The sequence below is a fragment of the Pararge aegeria genome, chromosome 11 (assembly GCF_905163445.1).
Source record: "Pararge aegeria chromosome 11, ilParAegt1.1, whole genome shotgun sequence".
Classification (NCBI taxonomy): Eukaryota; Metazoa; Arthropoda; class Insecta; order Lepidoptera; family Nymphalidae; genus Pararge; species Pararge aegeria.
In genome coordinates this window covers 3,976,235-4,002,476 of record NC_053190.1, presented here as the reverse complement: position 1 = coordinate 4,002,476, position 26,242 = coordinate 3,976,235, and the positions used below count along the sequence as shown (strand labels likewise).

General features: G+C 35.5%; 2 protein-coding genes across 2 annotated transcripts in view; one reads left to right on the top strand and one right to left on the bottom strand.

The window, feature by feature from the left end:
• The window catches only part of LOC120627562 (1-phosphatidylinositol 4,5-bisphosphate phosphodiesterase classes I and II), a 130,252-nt gene extending 119,272 nt beyond the window's left edge, over nucleotides 1-10,980 (bottom strand). The window contains exons 1-2 of the mRNA XM_039895565.1: nucleotides 10,614-10,980; nucleotides 8,496-8,642 (exon numbers count right to left, since the gene is read on the bottom strand). Coding sequence (XP_039751499.1) covers nucleotides 8,496-8,642; nucleotides 10,614-10,709 — 243 coding nt within the window. The 5' untranslated portion in view covers nucleotides 10,710-10,980. The remainder of the gene's footprint in view (nucleotides 1-8,495; nucleotides 8,643-10,613) is intronic.
• A 726-nt stretch (nucleotides 10,981-11,706) lies between these two features.
• On the top strand, nucleotides 11,707-26,224 carry LOC120627285 (mediator of RNA polymerase II transcription subunit 17). Its single transcript, XM_039895227.1, has 12 exons — nucleotides 11,707-11,795; nucleotides 12,349-12,601; nucleotides 13,456-13,737; nucleotides 14,209-14,344; nucleotides 15,364-15,581; nucleotides 16,358-16,435; nucleotides 17,634-17,787; nucleotides 18,834-18,970; nucleotides 20,141-20,226; nucleotides 22,028-22,160; nucleotides 23,226-23,367; nucleotides 24,591-26,224. The coding sequence occupies exons 1-12, from the start codon at nucleotides 11,707-11,709 to the stop codon at nucleotides 24,809-24,811; spliced, it is 1,929 nt and encodes a 642-aa protein (XP_039751161.1). The 3' UTR covers nucleotides 24,812-26,224.
• Nucleotides 26,225-26,242: the final 18 nt, after the last annotated feature.

The following is a 26,242-nucleotide window of genomic DNA, read 5'->3' as shown; positions in this document are numbered from 1 at the left end:
GTAGGTGAAGGTATTCGAACAATACGTTACACCCAGCTGGGACTAAGCTACAGTTTTCTACTTTTAGGTTGCTCCAAAAAACAGGTCCAATTTACTAAATGGACGAATGTTTCAGAGCAACGCTCGAAATAATATAGATTTAATTAAAATATAGGCGCTCAATATTTTAATTGAATCTCTTTGTATGACGTACCTATATGTAAAGCACGTGTCGATTTATTATTCTTTCTTCCCTTCTCATAATAGAAAACATATTGATATTAGGTACGGAGGATAAAAAATACTGTTTTTGTTTTTATTCAATTTTATATGATTACAGGCCTCGGGGAAGGGGTATTAACGACGGAAAAAGATTTCCAGCTATAAAATTATTAAAATTGGGCTGTAGGACATTTCAGTACTAAGAACTTAACAATTCAGAGATTAAGAGTTTCGTAGTCTATACATATTATAAAATAACTGGCGCTCCAAGTCCGGGCTAGTTTTTACTTTATTTTATTTAAACAATAAACTTACATCACTAATTTAAGTCTCATAATATATTAAATCATTTATTTCTCTCCGTATTCATTCTCTTCTATTATCTTCTCGAGAGGGTGAAGATCATTATCTACACCCATGTACACCCAACAATAGAATATCATCATAGTAATAAAAGCTGTTTTTGACAGGTCAAAAAAGAAGTGCCCCGATCGTCACCAAACTTTACAGGATTACTCGCCAGGTCAATCCGGAGATTCCCTGAAAGTTTCATTGAAATCGGTCCAGCCGTTTCGGAGCCTATACGGAACACACTTTCTCTTTTATATATATACATAATAATGTGACGGCCGATTAACGCAGTTTTCAGCGACCCTGCTTTCTGAGCCCAAGGCCCATGGGTTCGATTCCCACTACTGGAAAATGTTTGTGTGATGAGCATGGATGTTTTTCAGTGTCCTGGGTGTTTATGTAATTCGAAGTATTTATGTATTTAATTCACAAAAATATTCATCAGGCATCTTAGTACCCATAACACAAGCTATGCTTACTTTGGGGCTAGATGACGATGTGTGTATTGTCGTAATATATTTATTTATTATTTATTAAATGTCTCCCGCCGCGTCTGTCTGTCTTTCTGGACGCGAAAAACATATAAAACGGATTTTATACGATTTTCACTAATGCATGAGAGCAGGGTTAGCACAGGCAGGGGACAAGAATTATATCCGCCGATTATATCCCCTGACAAGGTATTTAATTAACGTGCCCACCTTCTAAAGAACGGGAACAGGGAACAGGGGAAGTTTACCCCCGTTTTTTATTACACATATATTATTTGTATATTATTTCTAAAGTGCTCTGAGAGTTGATAAAGCTGTGGGAGAAATATGAATATATTTCTAAATAAATTATAATATAAATTTTTGTCCTTCCCCCGGGGATATTATTGTATTGCCCATGCTAGCCGTGCTGGGTGACCAGTGGCGTGCATAGAGGGTATGCACAAGGTATGCAGATGATATAAAATGAAGAATATCTCCAGTAAGAGCTATAAAAAACCTAAGGAAAGGCATTGTAAGAGTTATAAAAAGCCAACTCTCAAGTATTTATAACTCATACTGAAGATTTTATTTCATTATATAACATCTGTGTGTGTAATTTATTATGGTTTACTGTTAATTCGCTTAATCGCTTAGCGGCTCGACTTTGTCACTAGGGTGGTGACTAGCCACGGCCGTAGCCTCCCGCTAGACGTGTCAAATAAATTGGTTTGTCTTGCCCTGTCCTCGTCATAACACGATTTTGATGATAGAATTAAAACATTCGCCTAACAAAGCAGACAGGCTTAAGTGAGATTAATTGAAGATTTCACGACTGGCATCATAGGTCAAAAGGTGTTAACAGTTAACCTTTAATATGTAGATGATGTATGTTTATATAGATTTTAACACTTATTCAATCAATGCAACCTGTGTAAGTGAGGTCAAACGGTTGTCCAATAAAATTTATTTATGCTTCGGTGTGGTGTAGACACATAAGAATACAGTTGTCACAACCCCTGCTCTTCCTGTGCGGTTTAGATTTTTTACTGTTTTTTTTTCTTGTAATTTATAATTGATGGATCATCATGGACCAAGCAGATAACCCGTAAAATGACGGCCGATTGGCCAGCGACCCTGCTTTCTGAGTCCAAGGCCGTGGGTTCGATTCCCACAACTGGATGTTTGTGTGATGAATATGATTTTTTTTCAGTGATGTTTATGTGTATATTTTAAGTATTTATGTATATTATTCTTAAATATATGCAACAGTCACCTTAGTACCCACAACACAAGCTACGCTTACTTTGGGACTAGATGGCGATGTGTGCATTGTCGTAGTATATTTATTAATCATGTTTATTTATTTATTAAAAAAATATGATGGTTGATGGTTTTGGGTGGGTGGCTGACCTAAACCATCAACAAAATGTGCATTTATTTACCTTTTAATAATTTTTGTGTTCAGAATGAATGTCATGAAACCTGTTTTTGTGTATATATATATTACGAAGCTAATGTATTAGGTATACCTATTTCTTTACATTTTTCACTGAGAGATTCGCGTGATGTAAGTTTATTTGGTATAGAAGGCACGTGCTCTAGCACATGTGAAGTAAGGAATATTTTCAAAATGCGTACCACAAAGCCTGCTTTTGAGGAATAATTTTCATTGGTCGTTTGGTAAATTTTTCTTAAGTATGTGGTCACTTAATATTTTAAATCAAAAATGCTTAGGACTTTTTCTACTCTAATAAAAGAAATGCGATGCGTACGAAAGCGTACAAGTGTGAAGAGGTTGAGAAAGATTTGCGCTTTTGCTGTTTTCTAAATTCGGGTATTTATGTATTATTCAATTAAAAATCTTTATTGTGATTGCGCAAACCAACCAACCTTAATATTCTTCTTTCGACCCTTTATGCATGGAAAATTAGATAAACATTCAATATTTTCATCGGCCCCATGAAAATATTTATCAAATGTTATGTACATTTCCATAGTAATTATGCCGATAATAATTTGCCTGGGGTATACTCGTGCGGTCTAGGTCGTACAATGTTGTGATTATTAATGGGCATGGACAAACATATGTGAAGTGTAATAGACATCATGTTGTTGTACATAATGGATACCTAATTAAAAATGTTATTTAAGTAAGTAATTAAGAACATGAAAAAAAAAATCGGTAAAATTTTGGCCTCTACCTGGGGAGAAAAATGTCTTCGGGAAAGGGTAAAATTTTATTTTCTCCCATACCTTACCTTGCAGCTTTAGATTTGATGGATCGTCGCGCCAGGAGAATTATAGGCGACAATTCGTTAACACAGGCGAAACTTCATAGTCTCCAGCACCGACGCAATGTAGCCTGTTTATCGTTTTTTTACCGGATATACTTCGGTGAGTGTGCTCAGGAACTTCACAATCTTGTTTCTCCTTCCCCGTTCTACCACAGAACAGCGAGACACCGAGAGCGGTGGCATCCTTATGTGGTTGATATTCCATCAACACGCACGAAACGTTTTTTATCCACGTTTCTGATACGTGCCGCTAAGATGTGGAACGCCCTCCCGGCAACTGTTTCCTGCCACGTATAATTTGAGTACCTTCAAGGCTAGAATAAATAGGCTTTTTCTAGACAAGCGTGCTCCAACCTAGACCTTAGCATTGCTTTCTAACGGGCATGATGTCGTCAAGCGCTGGCCTAGGGGATATAATCGGGGGACATAATTTTTAACTCCCGCCCGTGCTAGCCCTGCAGGGGAGATAGTCGGCGGATGTATATTTTTTGTCTCCTAGCTATGCTAGCCGTGCAGCCCTACGAAATTAGTAATTTATATATATATATATAATTATTGTCAATATTTTCAACCCTCCAATACGCCTAGCACACAGACAATATTGCTCTCTCGTACACACGTCAATATTATTGACTATATTCTGCCTACTTACAATAATAATGACGTGTGCACGGGGAGCCAAAGAGAACAACTCGATTTGTTTGGTGTTTGTCTATGGTTTTAAGTAACATATTTGGCTCGCAATTATGATAAGAAATATTCCCGTGGCACATAGAATTTCATGCAACTTTTTAAGCAATCTTCCACCCACTAATAAGGTAAAAGGGATAGGCATATACTTCGTATACCTTGCTATGTAGAAGCAAGGAAAGTACCAATAGTTTCTACATTTTAGTTGGCACCCACTTAAAAATGTATGAAATATTTATTAAAAATTTATATATTTATATAAAAATTTATATAAAAATAGCCGAATGTCAACTGTCGATTTCTCTGGGCTGCCCCAAATGGATGGGCTGGGCATCAAACCCTGATTTCCTTGAATAATCTTCTTTCAAACAACAAAAAATCATTAAAATCGGTTCATAAACGACGAAGTTATCCATAAAAAGCACTTATACGGTCAAATTGAGAACCTCCTCTTTTTTTGACGTCGTTTAAAAACCAGACATATCCCTTCGTCACATAATTTTTTTTTTCAAATCGGTTGAGACATACTCACATATTTCTATTTTAGGGTAAAACAACAATGATCCAAACTTCCAAAGTATTGAATAAACAAAACTTCTATATTTTAACGTAGAAAACAGAAAAACGCCCTTTGTCACATAAAAAAGGTAAAAACCCTTTTCATAATGATACCCGTACTTGTCTTTGTTGCCCTACTTTTAAATATAGAATACCCATTTCGAGCTAAAATAAAAAATGTTTTTCAGCGAGTTACATAATGAATATATGTAACTCGCTGAGTAACCTAAACCTTAAAATACTGTGTGGATAAAAATATGAGTTTTTATTCACTCAGTTTCAAATGTATATTGATTTTCCTTCCATTTACATTCAATAAAAGTTATCGTTATAGTTTTCATTCAGAAAAACAAGAAAAAAAAAAAGATCAAACACATGAAGAATGAAGCAGGATACAAAAGGCGGCCTTATCCCTAAGTAGCGATCGCTGCCAGGCAACAAAGGATTAGGAAAACTAAAAAGAAAAACGAATAGGTGGGCTACAGTATTTAGAACATACATACGAATATCTAAATACTAATACATAACCCAGACAACACAAATACCTGTTAATAAATATAAAAAATAAATATACTAATACATATTTTAAAATACCATAAATACTTAAATATGAGTTTGAGTAGATAAATAAATAATAATAATCGTCTTTATTGAGCGAGATAATGAGCCTCGACAGCATTTTTAAATATGCTTCGACTGTTGAGGAAACCTGCATACCTGAAGGTTTTCGTAACGTTCTCAAAGGCGTGTGGGGTCTACCAATCCGCACTCGACCAGCACGGCTAGCATGGGTAGGACACAATTATATCCCCGGGGAAAGGATATAAATTTATCTTCTCCCACAGCTTTATCAACTCTCAAAGCACTGGCGCATAAGTGGAAATAATCGATACTAATATTATAAATGTCAATGTAAGTTTGTTTGTTACGCTTTCACGAAAAAACTACTTAACCGATGCTCATGAAACTTTGTACACATATTCTTGGAAGTGTTAGAAGTAACATAGGATACTTTTTATCACGACATTAAGCTCGGTTCCTTTGGGAGAGGGGATGAAAGTGTTTGAAGATTTTACACCATAACTCCGACAAATTATAACCGATTTAAATAATTATTTTTATAGAGGTTATAATATGTATTTGATTTTGCCCAAACTTTGTGTAGATCTGATGAATGTGGTTGGAGATAGAGGGCAGAACTCCTCAGCGGACAGCAGCAATCCCTTTTAAGAAATTCAAATAGTTCCTGAGATCATCGCGTTCAAGTAAACAAACAATCTCATCAGCTATATATATTAATATAAGATGTAGGGTAGGCAGTGTTTTTGTGCATGTATGAAGTGCACGCCACATATGACAGAGTTATGCGCCCAGCAATGGGAGAATAATAGGCTGAGGATGATTTCTCACCACTCCACCAGAGAGTACGTAGAGTAAATGAGAATATGATTGCTTCAGCTATAAAAAAAGCTTATCGTCACATCAACGTGTTCGGTCAAGCTAATTTAAATAATGGCGTAGATAAGCGAGATACGGCTAAGTACCTACCATGCTGTGACGTTTCCGAATCTCTGCCTACATTTGGGAAATTGGAATTGCCGTAACATTATTGCCTAGTATTTTTTTTATTCGACTACAAGTGAGCCCTTGATTGCAATCTCACCCGATTATAAGTTATGTTACAGTCAGTCTAAAGTAAGTAACGGGCTAACATGCTAGGGGTATGGCAGTAGTAGTTATATTAAAACCATACCCCTAATCGGTTACGGAATACTAAATCGCTTTACGGCACGTCTTTGTCCGTAGAGTGGTACGTAACTAGCCACGCCAAAAACTCCCACCAAACAAGACCAGAGAAAGCTTAGAAATTATAAATTCCGTGCCAGGGAATGAACCCGAGACCTTCCACTTAAAACCGCTCACCGCTGCGCCAGTGTGGTCATCAAAAGTTTAACGATAATCGCTACTTATATTATTAATGTTGGTTTGCCCTTCTTTCAAGCAGCAACTTTCGCATCATCATCTCATCGGTTAGTTTAAATTAAATACAAAACTTGACAAGAAGAAATATACAGGGCAATTTACAATAAAACTAATAAAAACCTTTTTTCTTAATTATTAATGGTGTTTTATAAACTATTTGTTGCCCCCGTTCTTCGCCGTGATTATTATCTACGGTTTATTACAAATCCCGTGGGAGCCGTTTGGTTTTCTGGTATAACAAAGTAGGCTTTGTTACTCTACGTAATTTCAATTAACTATACGCCAAATCAAGTTGATAGGTTGCTTAGTTAGAGCGTTAAGGACGCACAAACAAACAAACACACTCACAATAACACTTACTAATAAAGTAAGCAATACAAGAGAAATATCTTTTTGTTTTCCCTGAAACGTATGCTGATTTAACTTGCAAGCTGTTGTTAGCTAAGCGACGATATATCATGCATTATAAATGCATACAAAACACGACGCTGATTTTCAGCAGGGATCCAAGTAGGGTTGCCAAGTCTTTTTAGACATACTATATTTAAATAATATTATTTCAGGCATGTTAAGAAGAATTTATTGTCTAAAACAAGTCGTCAGAAAACCAGTGTTTTGTGTGGCAGGCCTGGCAGTACTAAACTTTTTTTTAATATGTAGACTAGCGCTTGACTGCAATCACACCTCAGTGATGATGCGGCCTAAGATTGGGCGCGCTTGCCTACAAGATGCATTCACTGTTGTTTTTAACTAAGTGGGATTCAGTGTAATTTTATTACAAATAAAGTTTTTAAGGAACGGCCTCTTTGGTCGAACATGTTCGACTGTGAATTACGAAGTCCTGGGTACCGATTCCGATATTGAAGGGGCTGGCGTACGAAATCGGTCGTGAAACGATATCACTTTTATACTCGTACATGTAAGGCAAAATTCTAATTGAAAGAGATGAGAGGCTAGCTAGTGGACTACAATTATGGGAAATGAGACCTGGGCACAGGTCTCCTAAACCCTAATAAGCTTATTATGGTGATTCTGTTTTAGAATACAGTTGGCAACCCTAAACGTCATAGCTATAAATAACCTAAGTAAACCAATAAATAACATTCACCAGAGTGGAAAAAGCAGCAAACGCCATTTTTTATATGAGAAAGGCTTGCTCTTGTCTGATGGAAAGTACTGACGATGCCTAAGTTAAGGCGCTGGATGAGATAATGCCTAATCACTCTTGCCTTGATTGTTCTCAAGTAGGCGGTAGGAAATCCTATTGGAATATTTGAGCTTCTGCCTCTTACCCCCGACTGTTCCACAAATATTTACTACAAAAACGTCGACATCTGTATTTTAGCAGTGCAATGCCTTGACCTCAATGGCGTGAAGAATACACTTGCGTACATTTACTTCCCTACCCTTAAGATCTTTTATAACTCAGTCTGTGGAAGGGTCACATGCCATTCCGAAAAGGTATTAGCATTTACAAAAAATCCAATCGTAATAAGGTGAATTGGATTGAGTTCACGTGGTAGTGTACCTTGCAGAGTTTCTGTACCTTCTGGATCTGAATCTAATCTTCTAATCTTCTGAATTTAATCTATTTTAGTATAAGAATAAGATTCTTATACTAAAATCGATTAAATTTCATATTGAGTCTCAAAAATAAAAAATAACCATAAGTCCGGGGTAACATTTTGTACGTAAGTAGAGTAAAATCATTGCCGGCGAATGTTCCTTAATTCTATGGCGAATCTTAAGATACGACGTTACAATTTGAGCGGTTAACTGCCGCGAATAACATTGATGACAATAAAACGGTTAGACTCAAAGTAATATTTGTTTACGTATAAACGACCAACTTCGACGTCCTTGTTCTTGTGATGCAAATATTAGCTAGGTATAATTTATGTACAACAAACACCTTTCAGAATTTTTGTTAGCAGTCATTTCTTACCTTGGGCAGCTTGGCGTATACCCCAGTCCTTACGTCCCTGATCGCAGCCATGTCAAGCATATCCACCTCCATGTTCTGATCTGTCCAGTACAAGAAGAAGCCATTGGGATCCACGCGCAGCGTGACGGGCAGACCAGTTCCAGAGTCCTTGAGGAGAACAAATCAGTTTACTAGGTATGTCTCTTGCTATCAAACCCTCAATAGTAAAACTAAGCAAACCAAACCAACAAGTACCACCTGAGTAATGTCTTACATACTTGTAGCATAAGCTTCATGGACAGACAAGGTTATATTATTTTTGTTTTATTTTGTCACATTTTTATGAGATATGGCAAAAAAAATTTAAGCCTCGAATAACAAAACAAGAAATCAGGACTGAGGACTGTGTTAATTTTTTAATTATTTAATTTATTGCATAATGTTTGTTCAGCAATAATGAATTAGCAAGTTAATTATAAAAAAACTTCCTCATTGGTATAGGTATTTTCATATTCAACCACAGAAGAGACATAGAACATTGATCAGGGTTATTCTATTCAAAAATTCGAAAATACGAAATTAGCAGTGTGCCTCAGAGACCACATTAAGCTATGGACATAGTTACTATCACTGATATGTGATAGAAGTTGTCAAAGCCTTCCAACCTGCATTAAAGCCGTTTTTGCTCAATAACTACCTTTCCTAAGAGACCTTATCCTAACAGTGGGCTGTTTGTGGGCTAATGATGATTATGATGATGGAATAAATTAAACTAAACTGTCCAGGAGAGAACAGAGGATAAACAAAAGTATCGACGGCCGAGTGGCGCAGTGGGCAGCAACCCTGCTTTCTAAGTCCAAGGTTGTGGGTGTAATTCCCACAACTGGAAAATGATTGTGTGATGAACATGAATGTTTTTAAGTGTCTGGGTGTTTATCTGTACATTATAAATATTAATGTGTATTATATTCATAAAAAAATATTCAACAGCTATCTTAGAACCCATAACACAAGGTACGCTTACTTTGGGGCTAGATGGCGATGTGTGTATTGTTGTAGTATATTTATTATTTATTATCTACCATTGATTGTTAAACGTAAAATCTTCTGCCACTTAAGTTTTTTAATAAACATTTCATACAAGTCATTCTAATTTATTAAAACCTTATAACAATAAATGTTACCAATATTCATTCCATAAATTATATAAAATAGCATTTAAAGTAAATAAATAAAATGGAGTTTATATTAAGATTTATAAATTTCTTATCAGTATGAAAACATTAATTGGAATCTAATGCATTATTCCACATTAGAATCCAATTACTGCCAAATGAAGTAAGGATAACAGTTATATTCTCAATTAAGATAAATTTAATTGAGTAGATAAAATTAAGTTATTTCCTATAAGAAGAAAACTAGTAACTACCAATTCCACCTGGACAAGTTTTCACAAGTTTTTATGGTTTATTTTGCCTTCTAATATTTATATTGTTACAGTCCATTTTCTTTTTAATTTTTTTTATATTTTTATGGACATAAATTAAATTTTCATATATGTACTGACTATGCACTGTCATTGTTTTAACTTCTTTAAATTCCTTTCTTTTAATTTATTCCTAAATGACCCTCCTGGGCCCATTTCATCTCTTAATAGTGAAAGTAAATCACCACTAAGATATGTAACAGCCTTACAACTTTTATAAATTTATAAGAATATAATGCTCCTCTTTACTTTTAATGTTATTAGTAACTACTAGCAGTTATCCACAAATTCAACTGCACAGAAAAGTAGCCTAGATAATTACTTAGTCTCCACATTTTGTATTCAGCTGTTCTTAAGATGAACTTATGATATTATAAGGCACATAGGCTTTTTTCCAATATTTTTAAAGCCACAGACTTTTAAAGATATTGAAAAATTCTTATTAAGTTGCAGTCTTTTCAAAAGCACTGATATACACTTAATTTTAATTTATTTAATACAACACCATATTATCCCAACTTCAGGTTTTTTTTAAATCATCAAGTGCATAAATTAAAATAAACTTTTCTGACATAAATGATTCTGCATTCTTATGTATACCTATCTCTAAAAGTTCAAACATTATTTATGGAAGTAGAAAACTTGGTACAGACCTCATCCCACCTGACGAATTTCTCTCCCTCCAGCAGAGCCTTGGGTACTTCGATAGGCTTCAATGATACCTTCGCCAACCTGGCGGCCGTACTCATCGTGAATAAGGAAAACAACTACGCGGTAACTGTAACACCACCGTTGATGAAAACCGTCATCTTCCTCCCAGAACACAAATCTATCTCAGTTAAATATCAATGGATCCCAGTTTCACAGTAAAGGGACTATGTATGGAGTCCGATATAACACAGATTAACACTAAAATAATGTCTACTAACACGAAATCATGTCCACCATAAAAAGTTCGAACTAAATGTACGATAACTGCTAATAAACAACGAGATATTCACACACTCGCAACACGACGGGACGAAACCACCGAAAATCTGAAGTGAAACAAAGTGAAATGTCAAAAATCTCCAGAATCCCGTCCACTTGTTTCACATTGCAATCGGATACACACACCGTACGATTTGTGGAAAGTACATTCTACCGAATACTGGTACCATAATGTTTGTAAGTTTTTTGCCTTTATTTTACAATTTAACTTTACATGTCAGTAATATAACAATGTGTTTGATAAATGCTTTAAATAAAAAAATACAGGTTACTTTCAACATTGTTAAAAGGGGAGGTTTTTTTCGAAGATCTAAAAAGCTAGAACCACGGAGGTTCTTGTAACGTAGAGCTTAAAACAGACAATCCAGTAATAAAAAAATAAAATATTGTCATCAACAAATATAATTGTCAACAGTGACTACTGGAGTACACGGTGGTATACCTTTGCCTGTTCCCTACGGAAAGAATACAGAAAAAAAAGAAAGTGTCAACTGTCAAAGTTATTTCACCAAATGTCACGAAGTAGGTTTAGGTATTCGATTTTAAAGGTGCAGTATAGTGGTGTTATTTCAATTAAAGAAATTAAATTAAATAAAGATTTGCTTCCTCAATAATTCTTTTTTTTACTTAAAATTAATTGCAATAGCATTCCATATTCTGCACTACTTGTAGAAAATTCATATGTTAAATCAATAATAAAATGTGCTAAGACATTCAGAGATCAGGCACTGTTTGTTGTCTTTAAACCTTGACGCGATGGCTAATTCAGTAAATATATCGGTAGAAGCTCCTATTGAAAATCAAATTCAAGAAATTACATATGATGGCCAAGAGATTTACCAAGCGTGAGTATTAAATTTTTCTAAATCATAAGCAGTATCACAAGTTAGAATAAAAGGCAAAACCATCTATTAAATTTTAAATGTTATAGACAAGCTAAACATTTGAACCAGTCCAGGCCATTCCATTTTTTGACTGCAACACCACAGCATCCAGGAATTTTGACAGAATTTAATTCCTAAATCTTGTAAAACATTTTACTTTAACTTATTTTTTAAACAAATTCTGTTCCAATCAAGATGTCAGAATACATAGTAACATATTCTGATGTCTTGATTTGAGATAAGTATGTTTTGCAGTCAGTTTACTCTATTGATCTTGTCATAGCTAATCATTAACTTCTTTTCTTTATTAAATCTTAGCTTAAGTCCAACACTTTATGATATGCACATAATACATAACTTCTTAACACATTTCCTTTAAAACTGTTATAGCAAGTAGGTTTAAGAAACCAGAGCATAAATATCCATCAAAAGTGTCTTTAAAAAGGCATAGATTAATAAAGAAAGTTTGAATTGTTGTTATTTATAACTTATTCTTACCATCTAACATTTTCAGGCCATTGTCTATGTCTGAGAACCTAGCAAGACTGGCACAAAAGATTGATTTCACAAAATCAGATGATGAATTCTGTAATATCAAGAAGGAAGGTGAAAGTAGTTTAGATATAAAGTCAGAGGATGACAAAGAATCTGGGTATCAGTCAAGTTTATGGCCATGGGACTCTGTAAGGAATAAACTAAGGAATGCTCTTACAGAAGTTTGTGTACTGGCAGATGTATTAAGTATTGCTAAGGAGAAGAGATATATGGTTTGTATATATTAGTTTTATTTAGATTTTATCTAGCTTCTAACAACAAGTTTGTAATTTTAACTGCTATACTTGTTACTTGCACTCACTCTCAAAAGTTATTTATGCTGTCACTATATTGGTTATGTCCCAGTTCTCTCTTATAGGAGAGAAGCTATTAGATCACAGACCCACCACACTCCTCCAATGAGGGCTTTTTTGATTATTACGCAATACTGTACTTATGGTTTTATATGCTCTCTGAGGTACACATACCACACGTCTCACAGGTATCACCACCAGGCTAGTACTGAGAGTTCTATTATAAAACAAATTTGCACCACAAGACCCTTATGTACTTCAAAAATATAATGATAGTTATTGTGCAGCAGTGTCACAGATTGTCCAGCAGTTTAAAAAATTGTGTGTAAATTATCAAGCTCAGCCCATTGATTCAGTTACATTTTTATTAATTCTATTTTGAAATTTATTATTAATTATGGTTTCATTAGATTCATAATGGGGAAGTTTAATTTTTTCTGCCTATCTGCCAAACTAACAAGTGCCTATCTATTTAAACTAGCTAGGCTAGGGAGCAGGCACTGTGACATATTTTCGACTTTTCTCTTGTTTCTTAATTAAAATATCACTTTCTTCAATGGTGAAGAAAAACATCGTGAGGAAACCTGCATGCCTGGGAGTTCTCCATAATGTTCTTAAAGGTGTCCACCAATCACACTAACCCAGCGTTGTGTACCGTGTACTACAGCCCCTTACCTATGGCCATTCCCATTGTGGGAGGAGACCTGTGCCCCGTAGTGGGCCGACAATGGGTTGATGATATTATAACTCAAAGATAATCTTATACTTTTCAGGTGTTAGACCCTATACAAGCTGACCAAGTAGAAAGTCGCCCAATGGTGCAAGTATATGGCCGTAAGAAGGCCCTATCTGCAGCAGGAGCAGTATTACTCAATGGAGTTGAGAGACTTAGAGCCAGTGAGACTATGAGGATGACACGCAACATGCCCGATTTTCATATAGACCTGCTCAGACTACGACAGAATTGGAGATTGAAGAAAGTATCAAATACAATTGTCGGAGACCTTAGTTACAGAACCGCTGGGTCCAAGTTTAGCCAAACTGGTGTTTTTGAGGTGTGTATCTTAATCTGTTTTTAACTTGTCTGTTGTTCTTTGTTTCATTATTCAAATTGTTTGAATATATTGTATGAAAGAATAAAATTGTATGTATTAAAAACATCAGATAAAGTCTCATTTAGCAAGGAAATAGTGAAAAATGAAGGAAAGATATTCACAATTTGGAAATTATAATGTTTGGTGCTAGAGTTATGTTTGTAACTTGTTCGCTAAATATAAAACTTCAAAATGGATGAATTTTGTGTTTGCATGGAATTCATTCAAAATAGCTATTATTTATTTTTTTAGGCATTTAGTATTATTCATATAGTAAAAAATATATATATTATTTATATAGTTATATATATATTTCAGTTAAAAGAACATTGAGAACCTTGATCCTATAGGCCAACAAGAAAATAGTGAAAATTCTACAAAAACTGCTTAGAACTAATACCTTGTATATAATATTGGGTAATTTTTTTATAGGTAACCAAAGCCCCAGAGGAACAAATAGCGCAGGCTATGAGTATGAATGCCACAGGACCAGCGCCTTCAGCCCTCCGGGTGACTGTGCCCCCTGAGCTACAGGGTGTTGCTTTTATATCTGTTCTATGTCAGAAAGGTATGTCACAGGGATTTACTTTATTCACAGGTATGCTTTAACCATTTCCTATAAAATCAAAATGAATAAAGTCTATAGCTTGCAGCTCTTTAAAAATAATAAAAAAAAAATCTGAGCAGTCACTGGACGCCTGGCAGATGTGAAACATCGAAATTATTTTGCACAAGTAATAGGCACAAAAGTACAGATTATGACAGGAACTAAAAATGACATGGTAAAAAATACACTATTACGAATTTTCTCCAGAAAATGATGACTGTTTATTTAATATACATTTATTTTCTTCATATACAAAATGTTTTAATTAAAAAATGCCTATAAAAAGGTGAAACTCAAGTATTTTCATCAACGTATAGTACATATATTCTATCATACGGCTGTGTTGCCATACAATCAGGTTTACCCTCCTATAGATGTTTCACATCAATAGTGTGTACTGTGTCCAATATAGTACATGTTACTACATATTGTCAAAAACTTTCATTTTGCAATTGTGCAATTACGTTGTTAAAATTTATTGACGTTATTAAGATCACTGATTAAGATTTCTGTAATAGAGAATCCCTGTTTATCTAAAGCATTAAAAGATGAGCAAAGAATACAAGTGGCAACTGACAAGTGATATGCATTTAGACATTTCTTAATACAAGGACAATAATTATTCTAAATTAGAATAAATTTTAATACAGAGTTAGCTATAAATAGTGTGAATGTTTGGGTCAATAACTGCTTCTATTTAACCATCCTGTATATAATCCATTCATTCTTACCTATCTTAAATGCAAACCATCTTTAATCCATCCATCCAAAATTAGTTTTAATTTGATTAATGTTTTAAAATTATCAAGAATAAATAAAAACGTATGTTGTAAATGTATTTAATTTACTTTTTTGTTCTGTTCATGTGAGTATATAATTTTTTTCCATGTTTAAAACACATTTTACACTAAGTATGTAAAGATAGTTCATTGAATAAGACAGGTAAGTGGAAGTTAATAATCGTACCATTTTTTCACCAGAGCAAGAAGATGTTGTCACAGCAACCCTCAGTTCCTCAGCTCTGAACTGCCCTGGAACTCTCCCCGGGGAAGGAGCGGAACTCCACTGGCAGCAGAAGTTAGAGGCAGCGCAGAATGTACTCTTCTGTAAGGAACTGTTCGCCAGACTAGCCGCAGAGGCTGTCCAACTTGATGCTTCTATACCTCATATGGTTGTTGGGAATCAAATAATGGCCACGGTAAGGCATATGAATATCAGTAAATGTCCCTCTATGTGACACAAGCCTTATAACTCTTTGGCACAGTGGTGAGCACCTGTGCTTCTTATGAGTGAAGGACGGCCGAATGTCGCAGTGGACTGCGACCCTGCTTTCTGGGTCCGAGGCCGTGGGTTCGATTCCCACAACTGGAAAATGTTTGTGCGATGAACATTAATGTTTTTCATCATCTTTATATGTATATTATAAGTATATATGTATATTATAAGTATATATGTATATTATTTATAAAAATATTCATCAGTCATCCAAGAACCCATAATACAAGCTATGCTTACTTTGAGGCTAGATGGCGATGTGTGAATTGTCGTAGTACATTTATTTATTTATTTTATCTTAATGGCTCAGTTTCTATATTAATATTAGAAATTTATTTTATCTAGAAGTAGGCTATATTTTATTTAGGTAAAAATTTATTTAAATTAAGCTTAATTTGCTATACTCCGCGAAAAGTATCTTCGGAGAATCTGTATGGTGTAATTTATAATTTCTTCAATCCTTATACTCCACACCAAACAAATCTTCGGCAATGTTTCTTCTTCTACGCACGTTTCGCTCCGAAACCAGAGCATCCTCAGGAGATGTTGAATTTCCAATGAATATAAAGGATGTTAAGAAGGAATTGTTGTTATCCAATATTAAGAAATAACGTTATTTAATCCTGACAATATTTGTACTAGTATTTGTAAAGCAAGCCAGAAAAATATGCATATTTATTGTTAAAATTGTTGTTATAGGTATTACCAGGCATTCAGCTATTAATTGGACTTTGCCACAACAATGGCCAGAACAATAACAATCCGGAAGGAGTTAAGGTAGCTATGATCTGGAATTGAATATCTCTAATGTCTTATAAATCCAGCTTGAACCTTTCACAGTGCAAAAGTGTTTGTCTGTTCGTTTGTCCTTCCGTCACGCAACCAATAGAGTTACTTGAAGAGAGGGAGCGTAACATCTTCATCATCATCTTCATATCAACCCATTACCCCTGTAATGGGTCTTCACCCACAATGAAAAGAGGTTAAAGCCTTAGTCCACCACGCTGGTCCAGCGCGGTTTGGTGGACTCCTCACACCTTTGAGAACATTACGGAGAACTCTCAGGCATGCTGGTATCTCTCCATGTTTTCCTTCACCGTTGAAGCCAAGTGATTTTTTAATTGCTTAAAACGCGCATAACCTAGAAAAGATAGAGGTACTTGCTGAGATTCGAACTCGGCCCGCCCAAAAGCGAAGCCGTAGTCCTATGCACTGGGCTATCGCCGCTTTACGCGTAACATTGAGTATTATTTATCCTAGGAAACAACAAACGGTTCCATCGGGATTTGTAAAAAACCTTAATAGACGTCAATGTTTCGATGACCTCCCTGGCGCAACGTTGAGCGCTGTGAATTTAAGCAGGAGTTGACCGGGTTCAATATCCTGCAGAGGCAATTTAGGAACTTACAATTTCTGAATTTCCTCTGGTCTGGTCTGGTGGGAGACTCTCGCCGTGGCTACCACCCTACCGACAACGACGTGCTGCTTAGTTGTGTGTGCTGTGATAAGAGGTATGACTACCATACTCCCTAACAAGTTAGGTGAGATTGCAGTCTAGGGCTAACTTGTAGTGGATTAAAAAAAAAAAAAAGCCAGCATTATATTGTGTAGAGTAACAGATGAAATTTTATATGGAAACAAAAAACTTAACAGAAATTATTGTGTGTCGCAGGAACACAACAATACCTGTTACCTGATAAGTATGTATTTATTTAGAGCACTAAAAACATACATATTACACGTTTTTTGCACTTGGACTGATATGCACGTCAATGACAAGTGCACATAGCATTGACAAAGCGTCATGAAAACTTAATTTAAAAAAGTTACCTTAAGTAACTTTTTTTAATGTATTTAAAAAAAAAAAATTCAATTTATATCTAAATAAATATAAATAAGGAAGAAAAAAAAAACATGCAGTTATTATATTAGACATTTCGTAATCTTTGCTTTAAAAAAGAATCTCTCGTTTCAGTCCGAAGGCTCTGGCAACAAGTCCGAACACGACCACGTGTTGGAGCATTCTTTACATCAGCTGTTACGCGCCGTGCACCACTCAAACACCCACCACCCCTTCCCACACCCCGCGTCCGGCCCGCTGGGGCCCTCCAAGCGGCGCTCACTTGCCGGTAAATAGATAGATAGATCCATTATTATTAGTGACGGCCGACTGACGCAGTGGGCAGCGACCCTGCTTTCTGAGTCCAAGGCCGTGGGTTCGATTCCCACAACTGGAAAATGTTTGTGCGATGAACATAAGTGTTTTCCAGTGTCTGGGTGTTTATATGTATATTATAAGTATTTATTCATAAAAATATTCATCTCATATTCTCTTGAACACAGACTACATAAATAGACCACGCGTCGAGTGATGGTGAACTGACTATACCTACTTCATTATTTTCTTTTCATTGCTGTCATTTATTCATGAATGTGGGTATTTGAAACATCAAGGACTAAATGAAAATAAAACTAATTAAGAAAAGGACGAAAACATACAAATAAACTAAAAAAAAGAAAATTAAAAAATTTAACAAACAAAGTAGTGTTTATATACTCTTTGCATAAATAATATATCCTTACCTTGCTTAGGTATCCCTTAATAAATTATAAACTATATATTTTTATGTACAAGAGCATAATAGCGGCGGCTAGTATGACTTTTTTTTTAAATTCTTTATTTATTCGGGACTTCTTAACAATAAGAATGTCAGTCCCATCGTTCCCTTTACGAAAATTAATACTTCCTTCTCTTATCTTAACTTAAAATTTAATAGCATTCTGGCTACCTCTGAATAAGGTGCCCACTTCAAGAGCATGTCCAATGAAATCAGTATTTCAATTACTTTTAGTGCAAAGTTCGTTTTGAAAATATTAAAAAATAATAACAACTTACATTCTCTATTTGTATTTTATTTGTGTTTCTTTAATTACAACACGTTGGTTTTTTTTTAACACAATTGACACTAGAAATAATGAAAAGGTTATTAACATTTCTTCGTTTAAATAATTTAGAAAAATTTGAATACACGTGGCATATGACTTGTCCGCCATTTTGACTTTTGTCTTCGGTCTATTTGTTTAATCAAAAGAAACCATTACAACCTCTGTCCTATAATGTCTATGCCGCAGTGAGACAAAATCTGAAGATGATTATCATAAAGTGTTGTTGCAGGTCCAATGGCCTCCGACCGCTACGAGCTGTTAGAAATGAGCAAGGAACAGTCTCTTCTGGAGCAGATCATTCAACAGGCGCAACACTTCTTTATGCGCCGGCGCAGTGAATATGTCCTCGATACTATCGCTAAAGAGGTTGGTATTTCTTTGTCTATCTGTGTTTATTTATAACACCACGGCGCGTTTCGAACCCAAATCACCACCATCTCACAATAATAGAAACAATTATATTTTAGAACAGTAATAATTGATGGTCTAAGCAGATGGTCCACCTGATGGTAAGTGGAAAATCGCCTATAAGCTAGGAAACACTACGCAAGGCATGCTCGGAACACGTCATACATAGGTCCTTCAGACCCGATTTCCGGTTTTGGACTGGACATGGCTGTAGTACTTCCTTGGCCGTGCCCTGCCAAAAAAAGCTCTTCTTTCTTCTTCTTAGTCGTTACAGTCTTGACAGACTAGTCGTGGTCGTCATTTGGGTGTTGTGGCTCGCTTGACAATCCTTCGCCACTCTTCTCTAACCGTTGCTTTTCTTACGCATTCATGTAGAGGAGCCTTGATTGTGGCCTTCACTTGGTCCGTCCATCTCATCGGTGATCTTCCGCGTTCGAAAATTTACTACAGGGGGATTTTTTTTCTTGTGGGAGGCTTCCGCCATGGCTAGTTACCACCCTACCGATAAACGAATAAGCCTTCAAAATTCATTTATTTCAAGTAGGCCTAATATAAGCACCTTTGAAACGTCAAGTCTGTCTGGGTGTAGTGACTTCACCACCGGTTCGGAAGGCAGATTCTATTAAGAAGAAGCCAGCGAGAAACTCAGCAGTTGCTATTTTCTAACATCAACAATTTACATTTTAACATTCATTTTTCTATCTTGCGAGAGATGAAAGCGGAGCCGTATGCTTCCAAGCAACCTTGTGATTAAGAAATTCATCAATTGTATAGTAACCTCGCTGTAATAAATGTGTTTTAACAAATTCCTTAAACTTATGCATTGGCAGGTCCAAAATCACCTTAGGAATCATATTATAAAAGCGTATACACCTAGCCCCAAAGTAAGTAGCTTGTGTTATGGGTACTAAGATGACTGATGAATATTTTTATGAATAATATACATAAATACTTAGAATATAAATATAAACACCCAGACACTGAAAAACATTCATGTTCATCACACAAACATTTTCCATTTGTGGGAATCGAACCCACGGCCCTGGGCTCAGAAAGCAGGATTGCTGCAAACTGCGCCAATCGGCCGTATAATTTCCGTTCTTATTATGCTATGTTTACTTGTTCCAGGTGAAAGATCCTCTGATAGTGTCACATTGGAACGCACTGAACAGTCCCACACAGTCCTGTGTGAAGATCAACATCATGGCTTATGGGTAATTTTATTTACTAAAAAATAATCCCTGAGTTTTCACGGGCGTCGTAACGAAATGTTATATTAACGCATAACGTACGGGTATTTAAGTCATAGACGTTAACTCTCGTCCCGTACGATTTTTAATTCCCACACATTTGTGTGAAGGTTAAAGTTTTTAAACATCATACTAGCTAATAAACAAATTCCTTAAAAGCCGGCAACGCATCGGTGGCTCCTCTGGTGCATCATGTTTATGGGCGGCGGTGATCACTCATCATCAGGTGACCCACTTGCTCGTTTGCCCGCTATTAATTAAAAAAAAAAAAAATTGCTGTGCCCCCGGTTTCCCGGGCTACCGTTCTTATCAATATTTTTTCATTATGCCCTTAACTATGCGTTATATTAATAAAATGCTGAAAAGGGCGTAATTTATATACATAAGGTTCTCTTCATGATATAATTATTATTTGTTTGTAATGATTCAATTTTTCAAGAATAATTATTTACAAGTAAAATATTAAATGCCAAGCAAGAATTATGTAGTGCATAGCTTTTACATTACGTTTCAAATCCTTCCCTATACGTTATTTCTTCCTTCTCTCTCTTGTAACGAAATGTGCGCCAATGTAAAATGTAAACTCCCAATTCTCGTTCTCTTATCGAATCATCTAAGAAGTTTCACTGCAAGAAGTTAAATCTTAACTGTGATAGGTTTAAAATTTTACTTTTTATTAAATTAAAAAACACAAACAAAGGGCAACAAACGCGATCAACTAGAAATTACGATCTCTCTATAGTCGTAAAAATGTAATAGCCCCTTTTTGACATTTGTGCAAGACCATTGAATGTAATTTGGAACGAAACTGAAAGAAAAAAAAAAAAAATCAATTACATACAGTGTTTTAAAAAATACGTAAAATTTTTTTGGGACGTTAAATAATATGAAAGAATATATCGCGAGTATTCTTTTTGCGCTTACTTCATAGTAGCATGCAATTTATAATTGTTGCGAAACGTTCCGAAAACAGTTACGTTCTCAGTCTTTTTTTTTTTATACTAGAGCTGTAACCATTTTTTTACTGAATATCGAAATTAAATATTGTGTAGTTATCTTTACTGCAAAGAATGAGCTTGGTTCTCAAAATAGGTTCTAAATAATGAATCTGAGTTGATGTATCTGACCAAGCGGCACATGACTGAAGCGTCCCCGCGCGCACTGCGCAGTTTTTCGTGCCTCATCTTGTAAAGTTGACTGTGCGCTCGTTTAAGTTTGATATATATTGTTTACTATTACGTTAACTACGAGTATGGCTCTTCTATTTTGGACATTAATTTAAACATAGTGATTTGACTCGATTTTTGTGTTTGTTGTTATATAGTACTAACTCTCTTTCAACATGTTGAAAAGTGGACGTATAATCAACAGCCAGTCACGCGTATTGGTTGTGAAGTTAAAGGAATACTTTGAACGAACGAACACTTTACAATATATAATAATATCAATCAAGTACGGATACAAACTTGAATTGATTTATCGTGAGTATCGAGTACAGAGTCTTATGGTTCCATAACTAGTTACGTCGCGATGACAAATGTCAAAACGGGCCTATTACATTTTTACGACTATAATACTTTTAACTCACACGTCTTGCCCTACCGACGCTCGCAAGCGGACTGCGTTCTGCGAAAGCGCGGGAGTTGGGTATGATTGGCGCGCGCGGCGCGTATGGTTGCTATAGTAACGGACGAAGGTCACAGCCGACCGCACGCGTTTTATAATAGTACGCCTTACAAGACTAATAAGCTTAAAATATGAATAGATACGATGCAGTGTGCCGAACGTCGCTGGTGGTGCACGTGGGCGAAAAGACGCTGAAATGCATCTGCCGGGATGGGAAGGTCCGGCACCTATCCTACGAGCTGCAAGAGCTTCGGGACCTCATATACTGCCAGGTGAGAGTCGACCTAAAAAAAACCCAGTCAAATACTATAAAATAATAATGTATAAAACTGATAGTAAACTGTTATGAGAATTAAAAACTAGTCTGAAAGGTTTATTTATGAAAAACAAAGGTTTAATAACAATTTTTTAGTATTTTTGTTTCATAAGTTCTTAAAAATTCAAAATTCTGAAATTGTCTTTTCGTAGTGACTACCACCGGTTCGGAAGGCAGATGCTACCGACAAAAAGCCGGGAAAAATTCAGCAGTTGCTCTTTTCCAATTAAAAAAATCACTGTTTTTTCTTGTGTGAAATGAAAGCGGAGCAACTTGCTTCCAAGTAACCTTGTCATTAAGAAATTAATCAATAGTATCGTAACCTCGAAGTATTAATTGTTTTTTTATACATTTTTTAAACTTATGTAAAGGTAAATCTAATATTACCTTCGGTATCATGTTATAAAAGCATACACTCGACCCCACAAAGGTCTATGCGCTTTTCTAAGACGATATGCTGATATCACCAATTTACGTCTGTTTCTAGTAGGTCCATTGTTTATATCGACTTTTTTATATAAAAACTTATGTTTGGTTTTACAAAGATTAAATTATAAAACATAAATTGCAAAGCTACTGTAAGTATACGGAGAGATACGCGTTATCTAAGTCTGTATATTGATCGGACAGCTCTTTCTTGTAATATAAATATTAGTATCTATATCAGCTTTTCCCCATAGCAAGATCCTCATAACACTGAAAGTACAGCAAAATAGAAAAGGCCTAGTTTCAACGCCTGTAAACTGTCTAATTTTTCTGACTGCTTAGGCAGCTGAGTAACGTTTACCAGCTAATGTCTCTATATGGGCACTCCACTGAAGCTTACAATCCAAGGTCACTCCTAGAAAAACTGTAGTCTTACATTCTTTCGTTCGGAGAATCCGTTTTTTGTAGGCATTGAACGAACTGTGTATGCAGAATTTTATTAGGATCGGTGCGGCTGTTCAGATGAACATAGATAACAAACGAAGGCATACTTTCGCATTTATGATCTTAGTGTGGATTTTTAATTCGTTGATAGATATACCAACATCAAATGACGGCTGTACAAGCGGTTGGGCGCTGCATGGGTTGGCAACTTCTGGCCAGCAGTTCACACCTCGGCTCCGGACCTGTTGAGCCATTGGGAAACGCCTCTTCGTGCCTTCTGGCTTCTCCTAACGGTAAAATTTAAAATTATATTTATTTTACGTTTCAAAGCCTACTTTATAAGCATTTTAGAAGTGTCTTAGATTCTTTTATATATCTTTATATTCGTATTTCTTGGAATCGTATGTATTCATAAAATTACTACATTTAAGTGAGTATCAAGACCTACTTATTGCGTACCTACTATAATTTTAAGAGAAAAATGGCCATGTAACACGACTAAACACTCATGAATAATGTGTAAAAAATATAGTTGATAAAGTAGTATTAAGGTATTACTATAAGTCACTATTTTTTGTAAATCGAATACTCTATTCCTGTTAATTAGCGTCAAGTTAAAATTAACAGAATTTATTGGTGATCAGTTAATGTAATTAAAGTTGTAAATATGGACCTGATATAACAAAAGTTTAACATTCAATGTTCATTCCTTGCTGCACTCTCTGGTACGCACCCGTACGTACCATGCGACAATGAGTATACAACCACTACGTTACCTGCATATACAACCACTGCGAGGTATTGTGTTTTTATTTTGCGCGTTTCTCGGACTCGTATATACTTTGTCAGTGCGTATACCTATTTAAACCTGCATACGTAGGCTTACAAAAATAGTATGGACTCTACTATTACTATGCTAGCATATTGTTGTTAAGTTAATGAAATAAAAATGTATGGTTACGATTGTATATTTAGATCCATAGAAGGATCATAGCTTGTTTGAAAATGACCGGCCTGTGAGTCCGCTACTCGTTGCGCATGTTAAAGTTTTTTGTTTTTTCTTCTAAATATTGGATTAAGCCAATAACTTAATGGAAGTCTATGTTATTCGATGAACAAACGTTACGTTCTATAATCTGCGTCAACCACAGAGTAATCTTAATTTTTTTTTAGTGTACTATGTATTGTTGTATGCATCAACGGCACCACACAGATCTTCCAACATTATGCTTTCTGAGCACGTTTTATTCCGATACCGACAATACATTTTAAGTGTTTTCATTATCAGTTGTATTAAACACAGTGCTTTAATAAAAGTTAAGCTTGTAGCCCCATCTAACATGCATCGGTACCTACTCTGTAGAAAACAAGTATCTGAACACGTAAATTTTATTTAGTTTTTAGATTCTTGTACAACAAAATTGGCACCATTTTTTCTTTCTACACTAAATTTATATAACTCAGGCATTACAGTCCAGAATGCTATTCCAACTCTTAAAAATGTTTTCTTTTCCAGGTGACAGAATGATAGCAATAAGATGCGAACCGTCCGTCGGTATCCAAGTTTTCATTGCTCAATCTCCACGTAAAGACTTCTTCGTTAGTGAACTTGTTCAAGACAAGAAGTGGGAGAACCTAGGCGGCGCCTTCAAGGAGGTGAAACTCGAAAAAATGGAGGGGAAAAACTTTCTAAACAAAATGGAATTACTGATGGCCTGTCTAAGTAGCCCATTGTAGAGAAATAGATAAAGATGCGTATTATTTATGTTTTTTTTCCAGCGGGGCGATAAGATTCCCAATTGTGAATAAAACTTTCCGAAATGAACAGAAAAGATCTACCATGCTGCTCAAGTCAGCAGCATATCTCAGAAAAGAAAGCAGGATTCCTCCGTTCTTTTTGCGATGTTTTCCGTGAGTCAAGTCGCTTGCTGTAGTCGAACTTTCCAGCTTGTCCCAAAAGCAGGCCGCCCAGGTTGTTAAGGTCTTCTGGGAATGAGACAATCACAGGTAGACTTCGAATTGTTCTGCCACGCCCACTTCAGCATCTCGTGCATTGGTTGAGTCTGCCCCCATACAAAAAGGTTGTCTGTGACACCTACGGAAAGATTGTCTATTTAATGGGTCTTGTCCTTCTTCGCTCTACCTACCTCCTGTCCTCCAATTTTACCCTTGGAGGTAGTAGCTCTTATTTTTTTCTGTGGAAGTCTTCGATCAATAACATCTAGATGTGCCAGACATCCTCAAATTGGGAGCCTGCCTACTCTTTAATTCGCCAATGTATTCATGCTTAATGTCCGAAATAGCAATACATATGAAACAAAAACCCGAAACCTTTTTCTGATACTTACTGCAAATCTAGTACATTCTTGATCGTAGACTAATAATTTATATAACTCAATGAGAGATTCGTTTCTATATAATATTGAGGTCTTGCATAATTCTATAAAACAGTGGCGCTTCAACATGTAACATGTATAATCGAACTGGCCACTTGAAAGTAATTTAAATGGAACAATGGAATATTTGGGCAAGAATTTGAATCGTATTTTGTACGATGACGTCATTGTGTGAAGCACTAGTTAGAATTCTATGGAACATTATTCAGTAAAATTGTTAAGAGCTATATAGAAGCAGCTGGCGATATCAATTCTTTTTCTACGTTATAACTTCATAATTATTTGTAAAACAAAGTGCTTGTGCTTGTTGCCGAAGGCTTAGGTATCCCACAAACGACTTCATACTGCAGCTCAAGATTCACTAACTTTTGATGTTGAGTTATAATAATAATTGTACATATTATGAAGACTTTTTTTTTTTAGTGCTAGTCTCTGTAAACGAATAATCTGGGTGCAGATTCTGTGGCATTGCATCGAAATCTTAGTAGAAAGACTATAAGTATACCCATTAGTGTCCATATTTGCTTAATGCATACTAAATACTCCTAGCATTGCGACATAAAAACTGTATGCATTAAATTCAATTTGTGGACTGTTGACTAAAGTTTACAACCAAAGTCCAGAGAGCCCAGTCTTAATATAAGAAATGATAAGACTCACTGTTGACTTTTAGACTAAGCTTATAGACAATAGATAAACATATTTTAATTAAGAATAATTAGATAAGCTTAATTTAAAAAAACATATTTGTAAAACTATTTGATAATAAAAA